At 50.3% G+C, this 22,057-nt stretch overlaps 1 protein-coding gene across 1 annotated transcript in view; it reads right to left on the bottom strand.

Annotated features, from left to right (window-relative positions):
- Positions 1 to 653: 653 nt before the first annotated feature.
- Positions 654 to 22,057, bottom strand: part of TFCP2L1 (transcription factor CP2 like 1) — a gene marked incomplete at both ends in the record, with an annotated part of 53,304 nt that continues 31,900 nt past the window's right edge. The window contains 12 exons of the mRNA XM_084237994.1: positions 654 to 700; positions 1,506 to 1,557; positions 5,933 to 6,075; positions 9,486 to 9,589; positions 10,109 to 10,199; positions 12,036 to 12,129; positions 12,216 to 12,264; positions 14,016 to 14,107; positions 16,296 to 16,406; positions 19,577 to 19,729; positions 20,845 to 20,951; positions 21,601 to 21,706. Of these exons, the coding sequence (XP_084094120.1) occupies positions 654 to 700; positions 1,506 to 1,557; positions 5,933 to 6,075; positions 9,486 to 9,589; positions 10,109 to 10,199; positions 12,036 to 12,129; positions 12,216 to 12,264; positions 14,016 to 14,107; positions 16,296 to 16,406; positions 19,577 to 19,729; positions 20,845 to 20,951; positions 21,601 to 21,706 (1,149 nt within the window). The remainder of the gene's footprint in view (positions 701 to 1,505; positions 1,558 to 5,932; positions 6,076 to 9,485; positions 9,590 to 10,108; positions 10,200 to 12,035; positions 12,130 to 12,215; positions 12,265 to 14,015; positions 14,108 to 16,295; positions 16,407 to 19,576; positions 19,730 to 20,844; positions 20,952 to 21,600; positions 21,707 to 22,057) is intronic.

Raw genomic sequence — 22,057 nt, 5'->3', positions numbered from 1 at the left:
CTACAGCACAGAGATGTGAGCCCACTCTGGGCTCTGCACACACAGACCCTAGGGAACGGGTAACAGCGAAAGAAGCAGAAGGCACGGAGTAAAGCCACGCCCATCAACCTGTGCGAGTCTGGGAAAGACAGGTGCGCAGAGGGTCACTGAGGGGGCAGCAACATGAAGACGGGAGGACGGGGCCAACTGCCCCCCTCCAGGCAGTAGTGTGCTCACAGAGCCCGCGCCCGGAGCAGGCGAAGGCTGGGGCGAGACAGGCTCTTCTCCGGTGGTAGGAGCGGTCGGAAGGAACCAATACAGGCGGCACCCAGTTACCCAGTGAACTAGTTGCCAATTAAGGGTGTGAGGGGGCTTAGAGATCTTTGCCTCCCATGTCTGCCTCTTTAGAATGGCGGGGCTGGGGAGAAGAACATGGGACCGCTCAAAGCTGGAGGCCAAGAGGAAGGGACAGACGAGTCACTGGCTTTCTATGCTCCAGAGACTGTGCATCCGAGGGCTTCTGCTGGTTGCTGGTCTGTAGCTTTCACAGGTCAGGCAAGGTCCCTCCCAGCCTCAGCTTGCTGGGTGAAGTCGCAGCTTACAGTGGGGCAATTTCTACATTCAAAGGGGTCCGTGGGGCTGAGAGTTGAAAACAGCTGCACCTCTACTTCTGCTCAGAGGCCACATTTCAGGATGATGTGGTAGCCGTCATTGCTCTCGGCTGCAAAAGAGAAACATTGGGCATTTTACAGGAAGAAAGACATTTGGGAGTCATGGAAGGCACGGCAGTTGGGTACAGGCAGAAGCCCGGCCATGCATATTGGCAGAGACCACCAAGACAAGGCTGCACAGAGCACTGTGTGCTGACAAAAGCGAGATTCAACACATGACTTTGCATCTGCCATGCTGAGTTTCTTCCCGACACCAGGCCTTCCACCACAGCCCTCAGCCCAAGGCCTAAAGGAGGCTGTGGACTAAGTGTGGCTGACAGCTGTTACTACCCCAGGCTTCTGCAGGGCCGGTAGGTCGGATCCAGAGAACAGAAGGGAGGGAGTGGTCTCTCCGAGGCCCACACACTCACCTTCACCCCACAGGCAGTCACATTAGTCTTTCCTTTTTCTTGCCACACAGGTGGCTTCCTCTGGTGGGCCTTCATGTCACCCCCACCCAGGCCCGACCACTGACCTCCAGGCTCTGCTGCCCTATTCCCAGCTTGCTCTTCTTCAAAACCCTCATTTTAGAAAACTCAAACACATCTTACTTCGATTTGGCCCCAAGCTCACAGGGAACACATTGCTGGCTGGGGTTTCCCTTGACTGACCTCAGAGTTACTCTCTGTAGTTCCCCCACTTCCAGGGTGAGGTTTCGCAGGAAGTTTGTTTGCTTTTTCCCAGAGGACTTCCTAGTACCCTTCTCTGGAGAGGGCCACAGCACAGGCAGGCTCCTCTCCCCAGCCTGGCTCCTTCCTCATTCCACTACCTGGGGCACAGTTGGCATTCTTCAATTAGACAAGACCGGGGGCTTACCTTTTAAGGTGCTGAGGATAAAACATGATTCATCTTGGAAATTTTGCACCATCTGAAAGGCACAAGACAGACCTCGTTCCCTCAACGAGTCCATAACATGAAAAGGCTCGGCGACACTCACAGGCCACTTGCAGCCCTCAGAAACTACAGCGTGCAGGACCATGGTTATGCTTAACTTTCACTAAGAAAACATGGTCAAAATACATGTGCAAAGTGATTACAATTTTAAGTAACAAAAACTGAACATATAGGTCAGACAGAAAGCTGCAAGGGAAGCAAGATGTTAACATTTGATATGGGATTCATTTTTGTTGTTTTCTCTAGTTACTCGGTCTTCTTAGAAGGGACATGTCACAGCAGTGAGCATTGTGTTCACCTGTTCCCAGCGTGGTGTGCGTGTGTGTGTTGGCAACAGATGAAAAAACAAAACAGATTTCAAGAAAAAACTAAAGTAGAAAACCTGGGTAATGAATGGACCCTGCCTATCAGAATTTTGGGGGATTGAATATAAACAGTCACACCCTATGTGTACAAACGAGAACTATTATTACCAGTTACCTTTCTGGTGACCTTGGTAAAAGTCACTCTTTGTGCTCTAGGCCTCTGTAGGGTAAGGTAAAAGTATCAGGCTTTTCTGCCCTCCCGCCATCAGGATAGATGATGGATCCTTGCGGTCCTGAATGCATGCCTGATGGCGGGCACCTGGAGTAGGGTGTGGGCATATGAAGATGGGATTCACCTGGGCTAAGACTGGGCTTTTAAAGGCGGCGTCATGGGGACGCCAGTAAAAGCGGAAAAGCAGAAGCACGAGAACCATGAGAAGCAGAGAGACCACCAGAGAACGCCGGACTGCCCAGAATGAGTAAAGACTTGCTGGGGGCTGCCAGCCTCCTGGGCCCCCAGGACCCCTGCTTGCTGTGTACCTGGTAAATCCCAATAAAAGCCTGAAAAGCCACTGAGGACTGCAAGGACTCTCTCCTCCTTTACCCAGTCTGCTGGATTAGAAATCCTGCTCCGTTGCCTTCCTGCCCCTTACAGCCTCCATGCCCTATCTGTAAAATGGGGTTGTTTTGATGATAAAAGGGGTGTGTGTGTGTGTGTGTGTGGCCAGGATGTGGGGTGATGGGACCAGACACCCATGAGGCCTAGTACAGACGAAAATCTCTCCCACAGATGGACCCCGAGACTCCAGCTCTAGGGGTATCACCTCTAGAAGGGAGAAATAGGAATGGCCCCTGTCAATTAATAGTGAAGCAGCATGATCAAAGCATGGCTTAGTCCCATCCTCTCCTCCTCAGCGGTGCCCGGCCTCAATATGTGTTAATCTTGGCCTCCCTGGTGGCGCAGGGGTTAAAGACAGCACTATCAAGTTATTGCCAGCCACTGCAGCATGAGTTTAATCCCCAGCCGGCCAGGATGCAACCAACATGGCACAGCAGACCTCTCCTGCCTTGCCCGCAGCTCACCTCCGCAGTGTATTTCAGCATATCTGTCTGTTCTGCTCTGCACTCTCTCCAGTGAATCCTCTCACCTTCTGTACTTCTGGCCTGTACCCCAGTTCTTGTATGCATAAATAAATCTTAAAAACTATATATGTGTTAGTCTCAAAAAATAGAATGAAAGAAGTTCACAGGAGAATACACTAGCCTTCCGCTTACATGAAACATTTCAGTAGGCAAAATTAATATATCAAAGAGGAACAAGGAACGAATAATACAAAATTCAGAGCAGCAGGTAGAGATGTGGAGTGGAAAACGAAATTAGCCCACGGAAGGGCTTATTTCACAACATTGTGTTAACCTGAGTGCAGGTATATGGGTGCTGCAGTCCGTAAGTGTACAATAAGTTTTATATACTCTTTGCATATGTATGCTGTATTGTGCAATATCAACTTAAATAGTACTAAAAATATACCCATAAACACACACAAAACACACACATACCAGCCAACACAACAGCAAATCCCTTTCTAAATAAAAAACTGCAACCAACATTTTATTGCCTGCTCGGGATTGTTGCCCCCATCCATCCACCTGTCGCCCCCTGCTCCTCCCCACAGCCTAATGATGCATGAAGTACATTTATTCTATACTGCTGGCCTGCTCCCTCTAGGAGTCTTGGCAGCCCAGCGACTTGGGCATGCAGAACCCTAAGCAGAGCCCACACAGGCTTAATCAGTAACTCCCTTGTTTAATTAAGTGCCCTTGCACCCCAGGGGCCGGCTCCGTGGCTGGCCAGGCTGCCTCCAGTGCTCCGGGCAATTAAGAACCAAAGGTTTCCAATTGATTCGGGGTTAAGAGGCAAGGAGACTTTGGGGAATAAGAATCACCTACTTAGCTGAGGTGGCATTTGAGTTCTGTTCTCTGCTTCACTTGCTTAACTGCCTACTCTTGGGGGCACAGGGCAAGCCGGGGAAGGAACTTCCTTCAGGGACCATGAAATTGCAAGGGTTCCGCACATTCTTGGCCTTTGTCTTCTCAAAAAGAAATTCATTCTGAATTGCAAAATGACAAGTTTTCCACGCCACTACAACTGCCCATTTGCTCAGGGCCCTTTCAACCTTCCTGGGTATTCTAAAGTAAGTTCTCGGGTCAGGGACTGTGGGCTTCAGGAACGTTATCTGTGAGTCGGGACTAAACAAAACAGCTGAATGAGATCTGAACGCACTGCTACGGAAGGCATTCTGTCTGAATCAGTGGGGAAGAAAAAAAAAAAAACCCCAGCAAGTTACAGATAAATATACAGCTGGATCTTTGTGGGATGGTTTAAAACCCCACACTGGACACACTCGGATGCAAAATTTCCTGGCAGAATCACATCAACCCTAATACAAACTCCTCTAGGAGGAAGAGGGGGCAAGATAAGTGCTTTTCACATTTGCCTGCTGCTGCTCTATTTTGCTTGACTTCTTACACTAATTGTGAATTACTTTTTAATTAAAAAGGAAGGAAAACACCACCTTGCCCACTTCCAGGATAAAACTCCCTTGAAATGGGGAACTCCCATTTAAGGGGTTCTGACAATTATAATGACAGGGGGAATTATAATGAGTAATTACCATGTATGCAATATACAGACCTTTCAAAAGCCTGACATTTTTTACATTGCCAAATTTTAAGATCTCTCCACTACTTATTCCCCCAAATACCAAGTGCCTAGCACTAGTTAATGACAACCACCGTTATGGACTCCTTCCTGGGACCCAATACCATTGTCTCATTTTATCCTTACCGGAACCTATCAAATGGGTATAATTAGTGTCCAGATGTGGAAACTGAGGTTCAAAGAGGTTAAGTGGTCCAAGACCAGTTCCAGGGGGATCCCACTTCAATTCCAAAGTCCACATTTTCTCTATTTTCCCAGCCACCATGACATTTTCTCTCCCAAATCCCCTACAGAGGCTTTCAGAATTCCTGTAGTGGACTTGGGGTCTGCTGGGACTCAGGGCCCCACCCCTGCTCCATCAGCTCAGTTGTTTTCTTAAGGCTTCCTTTCAGGAGCAGTGGGAGCCTACAGCTCCCAGCCTGGCTCTCAGCCTGTCTAGCTTCCACCACAGCCACCCTTACCAACTCTACCAGCTGGGGCCACTACAGCCTCTCTGTGCCTCTGTTTCCTGTCTGTGAAGTGGGATAATAATTACACCCACCTCACAGGGAGGCTGTCAGATTAAGTGAGTCACTGTGTATGCACAGTAGCCGGGGTACCGTGTGCTCTCGATAATGCTAGCACTCCTTGCTGTTGTTATTATGGGGAGCAGAGGCCCAGGACAGAACAAACTGAAACGCCTCTGTTCCACTGTGTGCAGGAATATCTAAACGTCAGCAAAGCTGGGTACCAATCCCCTGCTTAGCTGTGAGTGGGATCACATCACTCAAGGACACAGGGCCATGGGCCCTGTGCAAACACGTGTGCCCCCAGCAGTGGTGGCTTGGCCTCTTCCAAGTCTGTGTAGCCAGGGACGGAGCCAGGAGGGCCATGGCACCATCACCACGTAACAGCGAAGGCCTCTGCTCACTTCTCCCATGACCCACATCTTCTCCTTTGCTCAACTCCATCTGTTTCGCCTCTCCCCGGGGCGTGTTTCTCCTGCCCTGCAGCCTGCTGCCTGCCCGCTTCTCCTCACTTCAATAGTCCTGCCTATAAACACATTGAGGGCAGGGGTAGAGTTTGTATTCCTGCAAGGTACCTAGTTGAGGAGTAGGAATGGATACTCAAGCCATTCAGTCTACTTGCAGCCTCAGGAAGCTCTCCTGGTATCCAGGGGGCCACTACAACAGAGAGCAGGCAGCATGCACATGAAACCTGTTTGCTATCTTTGAACTCAGGTGACCCCCAAACCTCCCAGGGTGTATTTCTGGTGCAGGTTTCCTGTTCTTCCCTGAAGCTCAAGCCCCAGCTCATCAAGGTCAGGTAGCAGCTGTGCTCACCTCATTGCTCACCACCACGTGGATGCCCGTGGGTCCCTGCCGGTACACTCGGTGAATGTGCTGGGGGGAGATGCTGTACAGGTTGGCAATCTTCTCAATCAACTCCAAGGTCGTGAGCTCTTCCAGGAAGATGGCATGGTACACTGGAGGGAGGAACAGTTCCTTCTAAACACAAGCCTCAGCTTTTCAAGGAGCTTATCCAGCCGCACCCTGAGAAGCCAATAACTTGTTTATAAAGGTGCTTGTATTCAATTCATACAACATCTGGCTGAATGAGCAGTGCCCAGAAGCCACACTGCTAAGCATGTGGGTCCAGGCCTCTATGCAAACCTTTGAAAGGTGAAAAGCAATCAGGCTAATGTACGGTAGGGAAAAAGTATCAGGCTTTTCTGCCCTCCCGCCATTAGGATAGATGAGGGAACCCTGTGGTCCCAAATGCATGCCTGATGGCAGGCACCTGGAGTGGGTACACCGGGGCTGAGAGATGGGGCTTTTAAAGGCAGCGTCACAGGGATGCCAGCAGAAGCCGAAAGAGAAGCCGAGAAAAAAGCAGCAGAAGCCGAGAGAGAAGCAGAGAAGGCTGGAGAGCCCAGATAGAGTGAAGACTTGCTGGGGGCTGGGAGGCCTGGCAGCCTCCCGGCCCCCCAGCACCCCTGCCTGCTGTGTACCGGGTAAATCCCACTAAAAACCTGCAAAAAGCCACTGAGGACTCTGACTCCTCCTTCACCCAGTCTGCTGGATCAGAAAATCCGCACTGTGGTCTTCCTGACCCTACAGCTAACTTTCTCTTTTCTGCCAGTCTCTCCTGGGACACTTAGTAAAATGCAGAATTCCTAGAGCCACACTGGACTCAGTGACACCCATGTAAGGATGCAGGATGGAGAGGCAACAACTGACAGACAGCTGCATATCTAACAAGTTCCAGGGATTCTGCTGAGTGGCAGATGCACCCACTGTAGGAGGCAGGAGGGAATCCTGTGTCCCCCGTCCTTTCTCCCCACGGCTAAAAGATGAGTTAGTGGATGGTTTCGGGTGGCAAAGACTGAACTGTAAAGACAATAGCTGTGTGACCACGGACGAGAGTAGAGTTCCTGCCCTTCTCCATGGCGCCAATACTAGTCAGCTGGAACACGGTGACCCCGAACAGAGGGGGAGGGCACAAGCAGTGGCATCAGCCCATGAGAAGATAACGGTGGCCTTATCCAAATCCTACCACACAAAATCCGTGGGCAAACCAGGTTGGATTACTCACTGTTAGGTGTCCTCAAAAGTAAAACACAACCGTATTAAATTGGAGGTCCCCAGACTTCTAATTATTTAACTAAGGAACTCTTGTCTGGGGCGGGAGGGGCGGGGGAGTGGAAAGCTTACCAAAAGCCCAAGATTTTAAAAACGAGGGATCATGCATACGTACATCCAAATGTCTGGACCCTGACTCTGACACAATGCTGTCATCTTGGGCTAGTCAACTGCTCCGAGCCTCAGCTTCCCCTAGGGTGAAAGAACCTTCACCACAGTCCCTACTATGAGAAGCAAATACATGAACACATGGAAAGTCCTTAGGACGGGGACTTATCTCACTGATCTGGAGGGACCGGCAGAGGCAGGTAGGTGCTTCCTGCTCTCTCTGCAGAGAATACTACAGCACAACCATGCAGATGTCAGACTCACAACACTCAAGATGCTCAGAAACAAGGAGCTCTATATGAACCCTCTCCTTGGAACCTGGCACCTCTGTTGCTATCTTTATTTTACACACATAGAAACTGATGTGTAGGTGCTGGTATCCTGCCCAAGGTTCAAGAGTCAATAGGTGTGTGGTCAACACTGTTTATCCAAGGATGGCTGAGCTCAAAGATTGTGTTCCAGGCAAAAAAATAAAACGAGACCACCAACTTAACACTATACCTGAAAATCAAGTCAAAATGGATAAAAGACATAGAAGTAAGATACGTAGAAGAAAACATAGGGGAAATACTCCATGACATAAGGTTCAGAAATACCTACGTGGATTCGTCCCCAGCAGCAAGGAAAACAAAGGAGAATATAAACAACTGGGACTACAGCAAACTGAGATGCTTCTGTACAGTGAAAGTGACAATAATCAAAACAAAGAGACACCCTACAGAATGAGAGAGAATATTTGCGCATCATATATCTGACAAGGAACTGATTTCATGGATTTATAAAGAACACATACAACTCATAAATAGGCAAAGAGCTAAACAGGTACTTCTCCAAAGAAGATGTACAGATGGCCAGAAGACATAAAATAATGTTCACCATCACTTATCAGGGAAATGCAGGTCAAAACCTCAATGAGATACCACCTCAAACTTGGGGACTGGCCCACATTAAAACCATTGTGACAAAGGTGTGGAGAAAAAGGAGCCCTCTTACGCTGCAGGTGGGAATGTAGACTGGCCCAGCACCTGTGGAAAGCTGTGTGGAGGTTCCTCAGAACACCAAAAATGGATCTACCATAGACTCAGTGATTCCAGTTCTAGACAACTACCAAAGGACACAAAAACACTAATTGAAAGGAAACCTGCACTCCTATGTTTATGCAGCACTATTTATAAAAGCCAGTATATGGAAACAACATAAATGCCCCCAAACAGATGAATGGATCAAGAAGATGTGATATATATACACAACGGAATACTATTCAGTGATCAGAAAAAATAAATAAGCTCATACCATTTGCAGCAACATGGATGGAGCTGGAAGGGACCACGCTAAGCGAAATAAGCCAGAAGCAGAAAGATAAATACTAGATGGTGTCACTTATATGTGAAAAATAGAGAAACCAAACAAAGGGTCAAAGAAAGACAAACTTTAAAATGAATCCTTGAAAACTGGCCACAGATCTGAGGCATTCCCAAGAGGGGAGAAGGGGAGAGGAGGCGGTGGGAGGCAGAGCAGAATGGACTATGGCAGATGACTAAAGGTGTTTTGGTGGTGGGAGAGCTGCGCTGACCACACATAAGAGGGAAAAATCTAATATTGTCAAAATATTAACAAAGATGTAAAACAACGGTGCTTCATTAATAAAAAAATAATAAATTAAAAAAATAAAATAAACGATGACATAGTCTCAAAAAAAAAAATTATGCCTCCTCTCACCAATGATATCAAAACTGCCACCCCCAAAAAGTCACACACTCCCAAGGAAGATCTTTCAGTTCTGCTCCTTCACTCTCCTGCAGCAACCAAAGAATGGGAAAGATTCAGGAAAAGTGCTCCCGGGAACACATCCATGGAAAGTCCACCTGCCGGTTCTGCCACCAGTAGCTGAGAGGCCTTGGAGGGACACTTCCCCTCCCCTCATTGGTCCTTTATTTCCCTGGATGCAAAATTAGTAAACTGGACCAGATATCCTGGTCCGCTGTGAATACTTCTGTCCCAGGATGATAGTTATCAAAAACTTGTTCAACACAGAACCAGACAGAACAGGCAAAGCAGTCTCAGTGGGAGGCCTGGGGCTGCTTCTGTTTCTTGGGTCACTCTCCAACCTTATAACTGCTTTGGGAGGAGGGCAGCCCCATCTTACCACATAGACTGGTGTCCCCGCCGCCATCCTGCTTCTGCTGTAGGGGAGCTCGATTCTGTTCCAGCTCCTGACAGACATAGATGGTCATCTTTGGCCTCACATTCCTGGCAAGGGGAGAGGAAATAAACTGAAGATACATGTGGAGACCAAGTTCTCTGTTGCTGCAGAATATTCCAGAGCACAGGGTAGAAATAGCACTGGGAAGGATACAGGGAGAAGGAAGGATGTCAGAATGCTGAATCTTTCACTTGGGGGGCGGGGGGCATAGAATGTGGTTCAGACACAGTACTGCTCCATTGTCTGCACTGAAACCACCACACAGCTGAATAGTGGCGTCCATGGCTTCCCCTCAGCACAGGTAGCTTAGGACCCAGGACCATGCAGGTGTCTGAACCCAGGGACATGGCAAAAGGGATGAGATCCAGAGGCGAAGGTTGCTGTCAAACCAAGAAGTCAGAGGGGGGCCTCCAGGCCTCTGTACAGTTGGCTGCCTCTCACAACAAAGTGTGTCATTCCCCTGCTACAGCCCTGTAGTCTCTTACCAGTCATTCGCCTTGGGGGCCAAGGGCCCAGGGTATGAGCTTCCTGCCACAGCCTGCCTCCAGTTGGAAAGTGTCACTCACCTGCCTTTGATGGCATTGAAGAGCCGAATTCCATCTGCAGGCCCACAGATCTGGACCAAATCATCTCGAGACATCTTCAGCAAGTCAGCACCTAGGGAGTAAATGGGGCAGCCATTATGTGGGAGCCGGAAAAAGTTCCTTCCTTCAGCACCTGCAGACCTGCAGTGAAAGATGGGGACAGGGAAGAACCAGCCTCACCCTCAATGGGCTAAATATCAGAAGACCACAGTCAGAAGCTAAATGACTAGTATTCACAAAATTCAGTACCTGACAGACATTCACAGAAGCCAGTAGGTGCCCACTGCCCATGCCTGCCTGCCCCTCCCTTTGTACCATATTGGCATATCAGGTATGTGCAAATATCTTACTGGCCCATGGTGCTGAATACACGTGCACGTGTCGAAACAGCAAAGCATCCAGTTCTCAGGATGCACCCCGTGATCAAGAGGCTAAACACTCAGATCTCACAGGCCCCTCATGCCAGCCACTCCGGTGCCCTGACTTCTCACAATTCAGATGAGTTTTGCTGCTGTTTTAAAATGTATATAAATGGAATTGAACAACCAACTGTACTCTTCCCTGGCTGCCTTCCTCCAAGGTCTGCTTAAGGACTCATTCCTAATCATTTGTGGCCACTATTCACTGCACGGATCTACCGTAATCCATGTATCCTCTCTGCTGATGGGCATCTGGGTTTCCAGTTTGGGGATCTTAAGAATAAGGCTCCATGAATATTCTTATACATGGTCGTGGCCCCTTCCTCAAAGTCCAAGGAGTCCCCACATGGGGACTCTCTAGAGTACAAGCTTGATAGAAACTTTCTCCTGAGAAAATACTAACAGCCATGTGACCGGGAGCCACAATGTCACTCTCCCTCCAGTTAATGTAAGTTTCAGCACAATGGCCCCTCCCCATAGGTGGAGTCAAAGTCCTTCCACTGTCCTACTGGAGCCCTCTGGGACTTTGTGACTGTACCTTCTCCTCTGGTTGATCCCACCCTAGTTACCTGGGTTCTCTGCTCATTGGCCAGGCCAGGATGGTGCCCATCTTGTGCCTCTGCACTTTCTCTTTGCTTGGGAAGCAGTCTCCTAGTACCCCCTGGGATTGCTCCCTCACCTCTACTCCAGGACACTTCTCAATCAGGCCAACACTGACCAAACTACTCAAGAGCACAGCCAGCCCGTACCCTCTGCCCAGGCCAGGCCAGACCCTCCCTTGAGCCTCCCGGCACTGAAATATGTGATTACATGTCTGCACGGAGTTGGAGCTCCAGGTCTCTGAGGACAGGGTCCCTGTATGACCTTCTCGTACCTTCCACCCTGAACACAAAGATTGTTCTCAGAAAGCTGAGCTGCAAGAAGGCCAGGTGCTGCATGTCCCATGGGTACAGGCATCCCTGGGAGCAGCTCCCCTAGCTTTGGCAACAAGTGTCACTGCACCCCACAGCCCCTGGCTCAGGACTTCTGTGCAAGGGGTCCATCAGTAAAGATTCAAAAACCTTTTGAAGGAAGAACCAGTTTTCCTTCTCACCTATGGCTTCACCTCCATCTCTCAGGTCATAGCCCTGGAGATGGTGTAACAAGCAGCGTATTTTATAGGAAAGGTGCCAGGAGGCTTGCTGAGCTACAACGGCCAACTTGGCCTGCTCAGACAGATCAGAGTGCACCCCCACAACTGGCATACATCTGGATAAAGACACCCAGAGGGTCCTCCCCAAAGCCACACTCAACAGACAACTTCTAGGGACAGGACCTCAGATCCTAGTGGCTGACCTCAGCTTAGCATACATGAGTGACCCACACTGTTCAGGGTTCTGAGGACAAGATCACGGTCCCACAGGCACTGATGCCAAATCCTAGACAAAAGTGGCTTTGCCGAGTGTTGCCAAGACCCCACAGGGTTTTTAACACCATATAAAGAAACTCACCCGAGAAGCTGGAGAAGAGCCGGCAGAACTGCGAGAACCTGTTGCGGTGGAGCCATTGCTGGGCATCCTGGATGGAGGCCGATGGGAGCAGGTGCTGCAGGCGGAGAGAAGGGGCCTTAGGTGACCACGTGAGGTCTGCAAAGGGACAGGCAGCCAAAGAGCCCGGCCGCAAACACTTACATCACTGCCCAGGGGCAGGGCCTCCACGGGGTGCGTTGGAGAGCTGTTGCTGCAAAGGAAAACAAGGGGCAATGAGGAGGGAGGATGCTTCCTGGGGCCTGGTGACTGGGATGTGGTGGTGAGATCCTCACTGCTTTTACCTCCCCTCAGGTACGGGACTGGTTTTAAATGAAACGGGTCCTTGAGAAGTTCCAGAATCAGAGAAATGTAGGCAGGAACCACTGTTCTCTCCCTCAAAATCCCTAAGTAACCCTTTGGTGTGAACAGGAAGTTCTGATTAGATACATTGGCGAAGACCAAGCCCTTCTACCCAAGGTCTGGCTTTGTGTGGATCAGAACTACCTCCCATTCAGAGTTTCCTCTCCGAGTCTCAGCCTGAGGAAAGGCAGCTGAGCAAGGAGACCCAGCCTCAGAGTGATCCAGGGCCTACACACATGGCCAACCACACACTCTCCTCTGTGGCAATGGGAGAAGGCAGGGGAACCCAGGGAGTTATTCTGCAATGACTAAGTGCCCACAGGTTGCCATCATCCGTGACAAAAATATTCTCCTGGTTTTCAGAGACACCCTACAGGGTGGGGGAGGAGGGAGGAGGATCAAAACAAGGGGGGTGGGAATTGTACGGGGACTATAACCTAGATGAAAATACATTGTGCAAAAATGAAAAATGATGTAAAAAATACATAAAAGAAAAAAAAAATATTCTCCTGGTTTTCCTGTTTTTTCCACAGAGGGAGGCCACTGAGCCTCCTTGGGGGCTCGCTCAGCAGGAGGCACAAATCCAGACAGCTGGGCTTTTTAATTGAGATACATTTCAACCGACCTCCCAGATGGAAGGTGGTGAGACTGCAACATAAATATGTTTAATATCATTGAATGACGCATTTAAAAATCGTTAAAATATGCATATTTCACTACCAAAAATAAGTAAATAAATAAAAGACCCTGGCAGGGATGATGCTTACTGCAGTCACCAGTTAACAACAAGGGCACTTCAAGTGTCCCTAAGTATGACCGTTTCACACGCCCTCCTCTGACCGTGCATGCAATGCTTACTCCTTTGGAGGGGGGAAACAGAGGCTAAGGATCCCTCAGAAAGGTATAGATTTAAAACCACAGCTGCCCGAATCTAATCAAGACTCCTCTTCTATGCCGCCTCTCTCAGGAAGGCTCTCCTCACCCTGTAAAACCAAGTACATGAAGTCTGGACTTCACCCATTTGTCACCCATTTGTCAAGTTCTCTGCCAGGCAGTGGCTTCAAGATTCAACACACGCCTGTTAAATCTACCTGGCCTTCTCCCTCCCTCCTGACTATCCCCATAAATGGAACATGCAGTGCACTTCCATCTCCCTGGCATCGGTGAGGCCTCTGCATCTGCAGAGCAGGGCAACCGGCAGTAAAGCCTTCTGGGGCAGGGAGGACCCCTAGCCGATTCCCACTACCCATGACCGTGCACAAGGGCTACAGAGAGATACAAGAGGGCCCCTCAGAGCTGTTGCACCCATCCACAAAGCCTCTTCCTAAGGCCCCACCTGACTCGGAGGTCATCTCAGGAGGCTGACCTATAGGCCAACCCTACTCTTACTGGGAAGAGGGTGTTCTGGGCCACTCCCCACCAGACAGTGTTCACAGAAGTGCATCTACTTACCCAAAAGCAATGCAAATACCAAAAATGGTTATAAGCATTAGCCAATCTGAAACCTGTATCAATGTCAAGTTACAAAAGGAGGAACATCACATAGAAGAAGATCTAGAAAGGAACACCCAGAGGCTCCAAAGGGAGAAAGGTTGCACATACCCTTCGCCAACGCCAAAGCTATTTGGAGAACCATTGTAGCTTGGAGACGGGACGCTGTTCATTTGGTAGGCCACTTCGGGCCATGGGGAGCACTGCAGGGAGAGAGCACAGGGCAACATGACTGAGGACAGGGGTACTCAGGAGGATCTGGGTCCTCTGACTCTCCCAAGTAAGTACCCATCAAAGCAGATGCATGATACCACTGACCCGTAGCACCCAACTCACAGGTACACCGTGCCCCCATGAGCCAGGGAAGGGCACCTTACTAGGAAGCACATGAAAGGACTCAGCTATGGCAGAGAAGAAACCTAGCATTCAGTAGTCATCTCTGGAGCCAGCCAAGTGTGGCATGTATCTTGCTGAGCTTCCTAACAGTCAAAGCAAAGAGGGAAACACTGTTCATCTAATTCTTGGGCCCATAAGAAAAGACTCAAAAACCACAGAAGCCAGTTGCCTAGAGGCAGGCTTTCCTAATGCAGCCGAAGGAGTGCACATGCATGAAACAGGGAGCACTGCACTGCAGACAACTTCCAAACCAAAAGGCATCAGTAAAGCCCAGTATTAAAGCCTGTGCCATTTGAAGAGCATCTGCCCACAGGAGATTCAGGAAAAGCACTTTCACAACCACCAAGAGCAGCCCCTCTTCAACACAGCCTGTTCGCCACTGCACAAACTTCTGTGCTTACTTAACATGCATCTTTATTACATTTCAGGCACCCTGCTAGGAGCTAAGGGTGACATAGAAGATGTGACCCTTGAGCTCAAGGAACTTCTTGTACAGAAGCCAAATATGAACATGTGTGTGAGTCTCCCAAAGAAAGCAGACACACGTGGGTTTTGCCTGCTGGGGGAAGCCAGTGGAGTGAGTACTCATTTCTCGCCCCCTGCGATGATACCTCTTCAGAGAGGGCCAATCTGAAGCATTCCTAAGGAGTTACTATCACCCACTGCACCACAGGGTGGGTCAATATTTAACTCTGCTATGAGTGTGGGCTGGAATTTGTTGGTGCTAAATCCTATGGCCCAAGGAGGAAAGCTGATGAGCTGATACAAGGTCAGGGGCCAGGTGGGGACTTCAACCAACCATACCACATTTTGACCAGGGCTTGGACAGACATGGACAGGAAGCACACCTGAGCCTCTCCTTTCCAGGGAAAGTCAGAGAGTCAGAAGGAGAGAGGCTGAGGCTCAGGCCACTAGGAGGGAGTCACCAGAAGGGTGACAGGGGGGTTCAGGAAGGGTACCCTGGGCAGCAAGGTCAGCACAGGCAGGGAAGCAGGAAAAGAACTTTCTGGTCTGAGCTCTAGTCCATGCAATCAGCACAAGCAGCGCTGCTTTGCTGTGAGGGTGGGGAGGCTTCTTTAAGTCAAATTATCCAATGGTCTGATTGCAGAACAAGGCAGGAGGGGGTAGGGGAATAGTTGTTCAAAAAAACAAAGCACCGTAAAGGAAGTGGCACCAGCAGTGACCCATGACAGGAGGAAAGGAGACTGTGACACTGAGCATCTCCAAAGTGCCCTGGACAGAGGATGGTTGGACAGACTGGCATCAGCCAAAAGGAAATGCATTCCAACATCTACCCAAACAACAAAATAGCAAGTGCTTATTAGGCCCTCCAACCCAGCGGCCCCACATGGAGAGCAGCCCTGGCAGATGCTCCCATCCTGCACTCTGTCAGAAAGGGCGAGTCTGCCAAACAAACAAATGCCCACCAAGCAGCTATCCATGCACCAAGGCTATACAGCCAGGTCGAGAATGAGAAACTCTTTGTGACCTGAGAGGGAACAGGCATGCTATGAAATAAAGACAGCAAGGCCAGTGTCCACTGTTGGTGTAAAAAAGTGGGTGTGGGCAAAAGTATAGGAATGGCTTCATTTGCAGAGAAATTCAAGCCAGATATACAAAGAACCAGAGACGCCAGCTGTCCTGGGAAGAGAACCACAAGGCTGGGACAGTGTTAGGAGGGAGTTCTGATGTACATGCGTTTATACCTTTTGAATTCTGACCATGTAAATATATTTCCTGTTCAAAAAAAAAAAAATTAAAACAACCTAATTTTGCCAAGTGCAAATGGCACAGAGAACTAGGTCATTTCTGAAATACCTCCTCAACGCTAGATCTTAGAGGAACACACGAGCCACACATGGGAACATACTCCAATGTAATGGGCGCTCTCCAAAGCAGCAATCGCCAAGATGAGCAATTTTCCAAGAATCTAAACCAAGAGCGCCATCGCCTGCCACAGGCATGGGCAGCTCACCCCAGCGGTGGCTGGCTTACCTCTGTGAGGATGGTGGTTTCATAGGACGGCTGGTATTTCTCCTTCTCTTGGATGGTTCTTTTCTCCATCTTCTCCCGGTCGGTCTTCTGTTTCCTGTCAGCTCCCTTCGGCTGCAAGTGAGCACAGGGATGCAATTAGTCCAGAGTGGGCAGATGCTGCTGTCAGAGAAGACTCAGGGCCAGCAGCAATCCAACGCCCTACGCACTCCCCGGCTCACTGAGGCTCAGAAGCCCAGGCAGAATCTCAGACAGGACGGCATCTCTCTCACCTCCCAGTCATCAGGCAGGTGCTTCTCTTGCCAACAGCTCTGCCCTGCCCCAAGGGAACTCATGGCCACTGTGGGTCCTGCCACTCAGCTGCTCGTGGAAAAGATCTCTGCCTGAGGGGAGAACCCTTGGAAGCCACAAGTCCCAATGCGTCCCCTTCAGTTACCTGTGGAGAGTGATGGAGGTGGAAGAACCAGAGGATGCTGGGTGTCATCACAGACACCATGAGGCCTCCTGCCACACTCCCAGCTGGCACTCCATTCACAGGACACACCTGCATCCTGACACGGCCAACCTGACCTAGCACCCAGCAGACCCGAGAAGCTTAAAGGAGCCTCAAAGGCATTATTATGCTTCTCATTGGCAGGTCAGAAAACTGAGCAAGTGATTCATCAAATCAGGGGGAACCAGGTCCAGGGATGCCAGCAAGAGTGCCCAGGTGGGCACACCACCAGCTGGGCCCAGCAGCCCCACTCACTCACAGGACCTTTGTGACCTTCACCTGCTATTGATTTCATGGCCTGTCAATAAGTTCAGAACAAAACTCCCAGCTGCCCCGGAACTGTATATTTTACTCTGTACACAGCAGAACACACATGGAGGGTACTTCATTCTCGAGTTCAGTGGCACCTCTGGGAATTTTCACCTCCATACACACCTTCCTCAGGCTATGGCTTTTCCTCCCAGCTCAAGGGATTTTCGAAAACAGCCTCAAGGAGATGCCCTCGCTGGGAGAAGGTAGGTTTGCAGGGGGTCATGTGGGGACACAAATGGCAGATCCAGTGCTCAGTGGGACAGCCAGCCTTACCCCTGGCACCTGGTCTCCCTGCTCCACCTCCATGCCCAATGCCTGAGAAGGGCCCTCCTTTCTGCCCAGACCCATGGGGCAAGGTGATATTACCTCCAGGCCACTGTGGCGGAGCCTGCATGAGTGAGGCACTGGGGCCTGTGAGGCAAGGAGGGGGCTGTCAGAAAGGGACCCCGTCTTTCCTATCAGAAGACTGGATACAGGCCCAGGATGTGGCCCAATAAGCCATAGGCTTAGCAGTAACCGCAGTGACTGGGGGAGGGAGGCATGGACTTGGCATGATGCTTGTGCCCATGTTTCAATTGCTTCTGGGAATAGGACCAGGGGCAAGGTGACCACACCCCTCCCAGGCATTCTGAGGAGCCAGTCCTGGGAGGTAGGACTCCCACACTCCCTGCAGGAGACACCAAGGCCTTCCTGTGCCACTCAGGCAGATTCTAGTCCAGTTGAAAAGAAGCATCTGGGATATGGCTGGCATCTGTGAGCAGGGTCCTCACTCCTGAATTTCTGCCTCAAGGTGTAGAATGGGGAGCCAGTGGGAACTTCAGGAAGGACTGGACATTCCATGGGTACAGAGACCCCACCCTGTTCCTCATTCCTAACGTAGCAAGACATCTGATCCCCACCCAGGGCGCTCGCTCCAAGCAGTAGAATTACACTGGACCCACTGGGCAAGAAGTGAGCTGCTATGTGAGGGCAGAACACAGCCAGTGGGATGGGGATGCAGTCTGCACACGACAGGGAAGGAGGTATGACTGGAGGGCCAGCAAAGGTCAGCAGCACCACAGTGGTGACAATGTCCATGGGAATCAAAATCAGAGCCTGGAGCAGGCAGCAAGGCCAGAGGCTACAGCATACGCCATGTGTCCTGATCCCCAGGAGGTCGCCTCACATGGCAAGAAGGGCAGGGGCAAGGCTGCAGCTGGAAGGAGCAGTGCTAATAGGTTGAGACTGAAATAGGAAGGTTATCCTGGGTCATCCTGGTGGACCCGATGTGATCACAGGGCCCTTTTAAAGTGGAAGAGAGAGTCGAGGAGTTCAGAGTGATGGTAAGGACTCTGCACCCTCAAGGGTGGAGGGGCCATGTCCAAGGAATGCAGCGACCTCTAGGAGCTGGAAAGGGTAAGTGAGTCTCCCCCCCCCACCCCCCCCACCCCCCCCCACCCCGAGCCTCCAGGAATGCAGCCTGCAGACACATTGACTTTAGCCACTGAAACCCATGTCAGACTTCTGACCTCCAGTCATGAAAGATAATAAAAGTGTGCAGTTTCAAACCATTAAACTCCCAATTTGTTCCAGCATAAATAGGAAGCAAATATACTAGAGAAGCATGGCTTCCTCTGGAGGTCATTCAAAGCATTGGCATCTTAAGGCAGGTTTCTGCAGGGGGCTCTGCTGCAGCCGGAGAGACAAGCACCAGCTCCTACCACCACTGGCCGTCCTCACCCGGAGGCATCACTAACTGACAGGGCTTCCCAATCCACAGCCCTGCAGGGGTCTCAGAACCCTCTGCAGGGGTCTCAGACAGTGGGCCAGGCACCTGCTGGACTCCCCCAGGATGTGGGGCAGGTCTGCCTAAGAGGGACGGGACCATGGTCCTGCTAGGCACAGCACCCTCACCCCTGAGACATGCAGGCTTTGCTGCAACCCCTCTCCTGCTTCCTGAGGCCACAAAGAACCTGAGCAGCATCGCTGCCTCCATCTTTAGGAAGCAATTAATCCATAAAGGTGCACGGAAAACAGTGACAAATGACTTCAGAAGGCGAGGCAAGGAAGGGGAAGAGAGGAGATAGATCCAAAATGTTTCTTTGTCCAACAGGAAGCCACTGCAGAGCTAAAATGGCCTTAGGCCCTAACTAAGATCCAAGATCAGGAACCTGCAGAGGGTCTCTGGGAAACCACAGAATCTATGTGCAACCACAATTGCTTCAGAAAAAAATTTTTTTTCTAAAAATGTGTGAGTCCAATCAATCTTAGCCTGACGTGTGGGGAAGGAAGCCGAGAAGAAGGCCTGGAGACAGGAAGCCTATGGTGGCAGAGCCCTCATCCCAGCCGTGCAGCTCGCAGCCCATCAGAAGCCCAGATGCAGGCCCTTCGCTGGGTCTCCAAGCAAGTTGACATCTGGTGTCACTGTCCCATGCAGGTGGCACAGGAGGCGAGACCACCAGAACACATGATGCAGCAGGAGTATGCGAGGCCTGCCTACCTTGAACACCTTGATCTGGCAGCTGGCAGAGTGCAAGTGCTCCGTGTACTCCCCATTCTCGTTCTGCTTAAATGTGTCGATCTGTACTCGGAAAGGCACGCCCTTCTCACCCCCGTGCTTCCGAGGGGTGAATTCTGTGCTGATACAGTGCACCTGGAAGGGGAGAGAGGGGGCCGGTCACAAGAAGGAGGTGAGGGCAGGCTCTGGATGCTCCCAGGCACCTCTCCAAATGGAGATTTCCCTCTTGCCGGGTTAGGCCTCAACTCCCTGCTCTCCCATGACACTGGCCAATCAGCAGGTCAGTGGCCACCCTGGCCCCTGACCACAAAGGCTACACCTCCCTACCTTTGTCCTTTGACCTCTGAAAGTTTTGCCCTGTGCCTGCTGACCTGAGCAGCCCCACCCTTGTGCCTCACCCAGAGGCCTCTGCTTTGACAAGTCCTACTACAGTCTGCAGAGCAAGGACCACGCTTAGTCCCTGATAGTCTGGTGTCCAGGCTACCTGAGCCAGGCGAGAAGCACAACAAAAGACTGGAACCACTTCAGTGTTTCTGCCAAGTACCTACTGTATGGAATGTACTAAACATATATTTATTATTATTATACTGAAATAATGTATATATTATTATTATAGTAATACAAAAATATTGTAATACTTTTTAAACTTAAGAATGTATTGTAATTATAATGGGAAAAAAATCACTAACTTTTACTGAATAAGTACTAGGGACTGGACCCTGCAGTAATAGCTTTATGCTCATTATCTGATTTACAAGGAAGGCATAAGGACACAAGGACTCAAAAAGGGGGCACATGCATAAGTCAGTGAGCAGGGCAGAGCCCAGGAGCAGAGCAACCAGCCAGGCCCTGGAGAACCTAGGTCATCTGTCGTGCTTGACAAGAGCCTAGGTTCACCCCAGGTGCTTGATAATTAAATAACTAGTTTAATAATAGAAACTGTCATGGAAAAAATAATTTACTTCAAATGACTTATGCAAGGAAGCAATTATTTTTAAGACACTAACATAGTCATAAGCAAAACTGACCCAGGACTCTAATAAAACATTCCGTGCATGCTGCCCACCATGATGATGGACTAGCTCTGGGCTTGAGCAACGCTCGCCTACCCCCTCCCTTCGGCCCCCTTCCCCGCAACAGAGAACAGCAATCCCTCAGGGTTAGTTTTGAGATACTACAAGTGGGCCCCTAAATTGTAGCTGCCCCAGGGAGGTCAACCTCCTCCCCACCCCTGCCCCTTACTCACTTACCTGAATGAAGGCAGAGGCTCTCTTTGAAGGGTCCCACAAAAATTCAACTGTGTTCAGTTGGGTTGGGCTGGCCCTGGGATCCAAGACACCAACAGACAGTGGAATATCTGTGTACATACACACACACAAAAGTACAATTGTCAGCCACTCCCAGATATTTACGGAAGCACTCTCATTACAGGTCCAAATTCCTTAAGCACAATTTGAAATGCCAAAAGTTCTGAAACTTAGGTTTGCATAACTCATTTGGCAGAAAGCCCAACTTGAATTGCCATGAAGCTATTTAGAGACTTTATCCCATTTTATGTGAACAGTCATTTATTTTCCTGCAGAAATATTGCCGCGCTTGATTGCCTTTTGGAGGTGTTACCCAATCTATGGGTCGGCGCACCCTGTTGTCATTCTACCTTCTTAATTCCAAAATCCATCTGGTCCCAAGGGTTGTGGTTAAAGGACTATGGATTGGTAGCTGAGTCCCCCAAATTCCTCTTCCATTGCCCATCTCCGTGATACCCATTCTCCCCTTCCTCACTTATCAAAATCTTCTAGGCAGGATCTCTGCAACTCTGAATTTCAATGAAAGGGAACTCCCTGAGAGCAGGCTGTGTGGTATATTGAAATCTGCCAGCTCCCAAGGGGTTTTACACAAGACAGGCATGAGCTGAGATGCCCTGGATAGGCGTGGGTCCCTGTGGCAACCAGGAAGAACCCCAATGTAGTAAAAGCGTGCTGGGCCTCTCCTGGCCGGGGACTCACCAATGTCCAGGATCCGGTCCCCAGGCCGGCTCCACCGCCAGCCCTCCAGCTGCTGATGCTCAGTGTACTGCAGCCGGCGGTCATGGAAAACCACACGGATGATGCTCTGGGAAGGGGGGGCCAGCGGGGGAGAAAGCTGAATGTAGGGGCTCAGGTGGCCCAAGAGGAGTCGGTCCTCCACTCAGCACAAGCCTCCCCACCCGCAAGGTCCCTTCTCCCTTCTCCTGTAGCTTTCCTTTCCAGTTCTAGGGCTCCATGAGCTCCTCCCACCTCCGCACTCCACCAACACAACAGCACCGGAGTGGTGACAACCGCCATTCCCCACCACCCCCTCTACTGTAAGTGGCTAACTTATGGGCCCTTCTGTCATGCAAACAAACTGAAGCTCAGCGAAGTCCAGTAAGCAGCAAAGCCATGCCTGAGCCCAGCCAGTCCAATCCACAGCCCGTCCACTGCT

This window comes from Talpa europaea, assembly GCF_964194135.1.
Source record: "Talpa europaea genome assembly, chromosome: 1".
Classification (NCBI taxonomy): Eukaryota; Metazoa; Chordata; class Mammalia; order Eulipotyphla; family Talpidae; genus Talpa; species Talpa europaea.
Note: the sequence above shows the minus strand (reverse complement) of the source record. Positions and strands in the feature narration are given on the sequence as shown.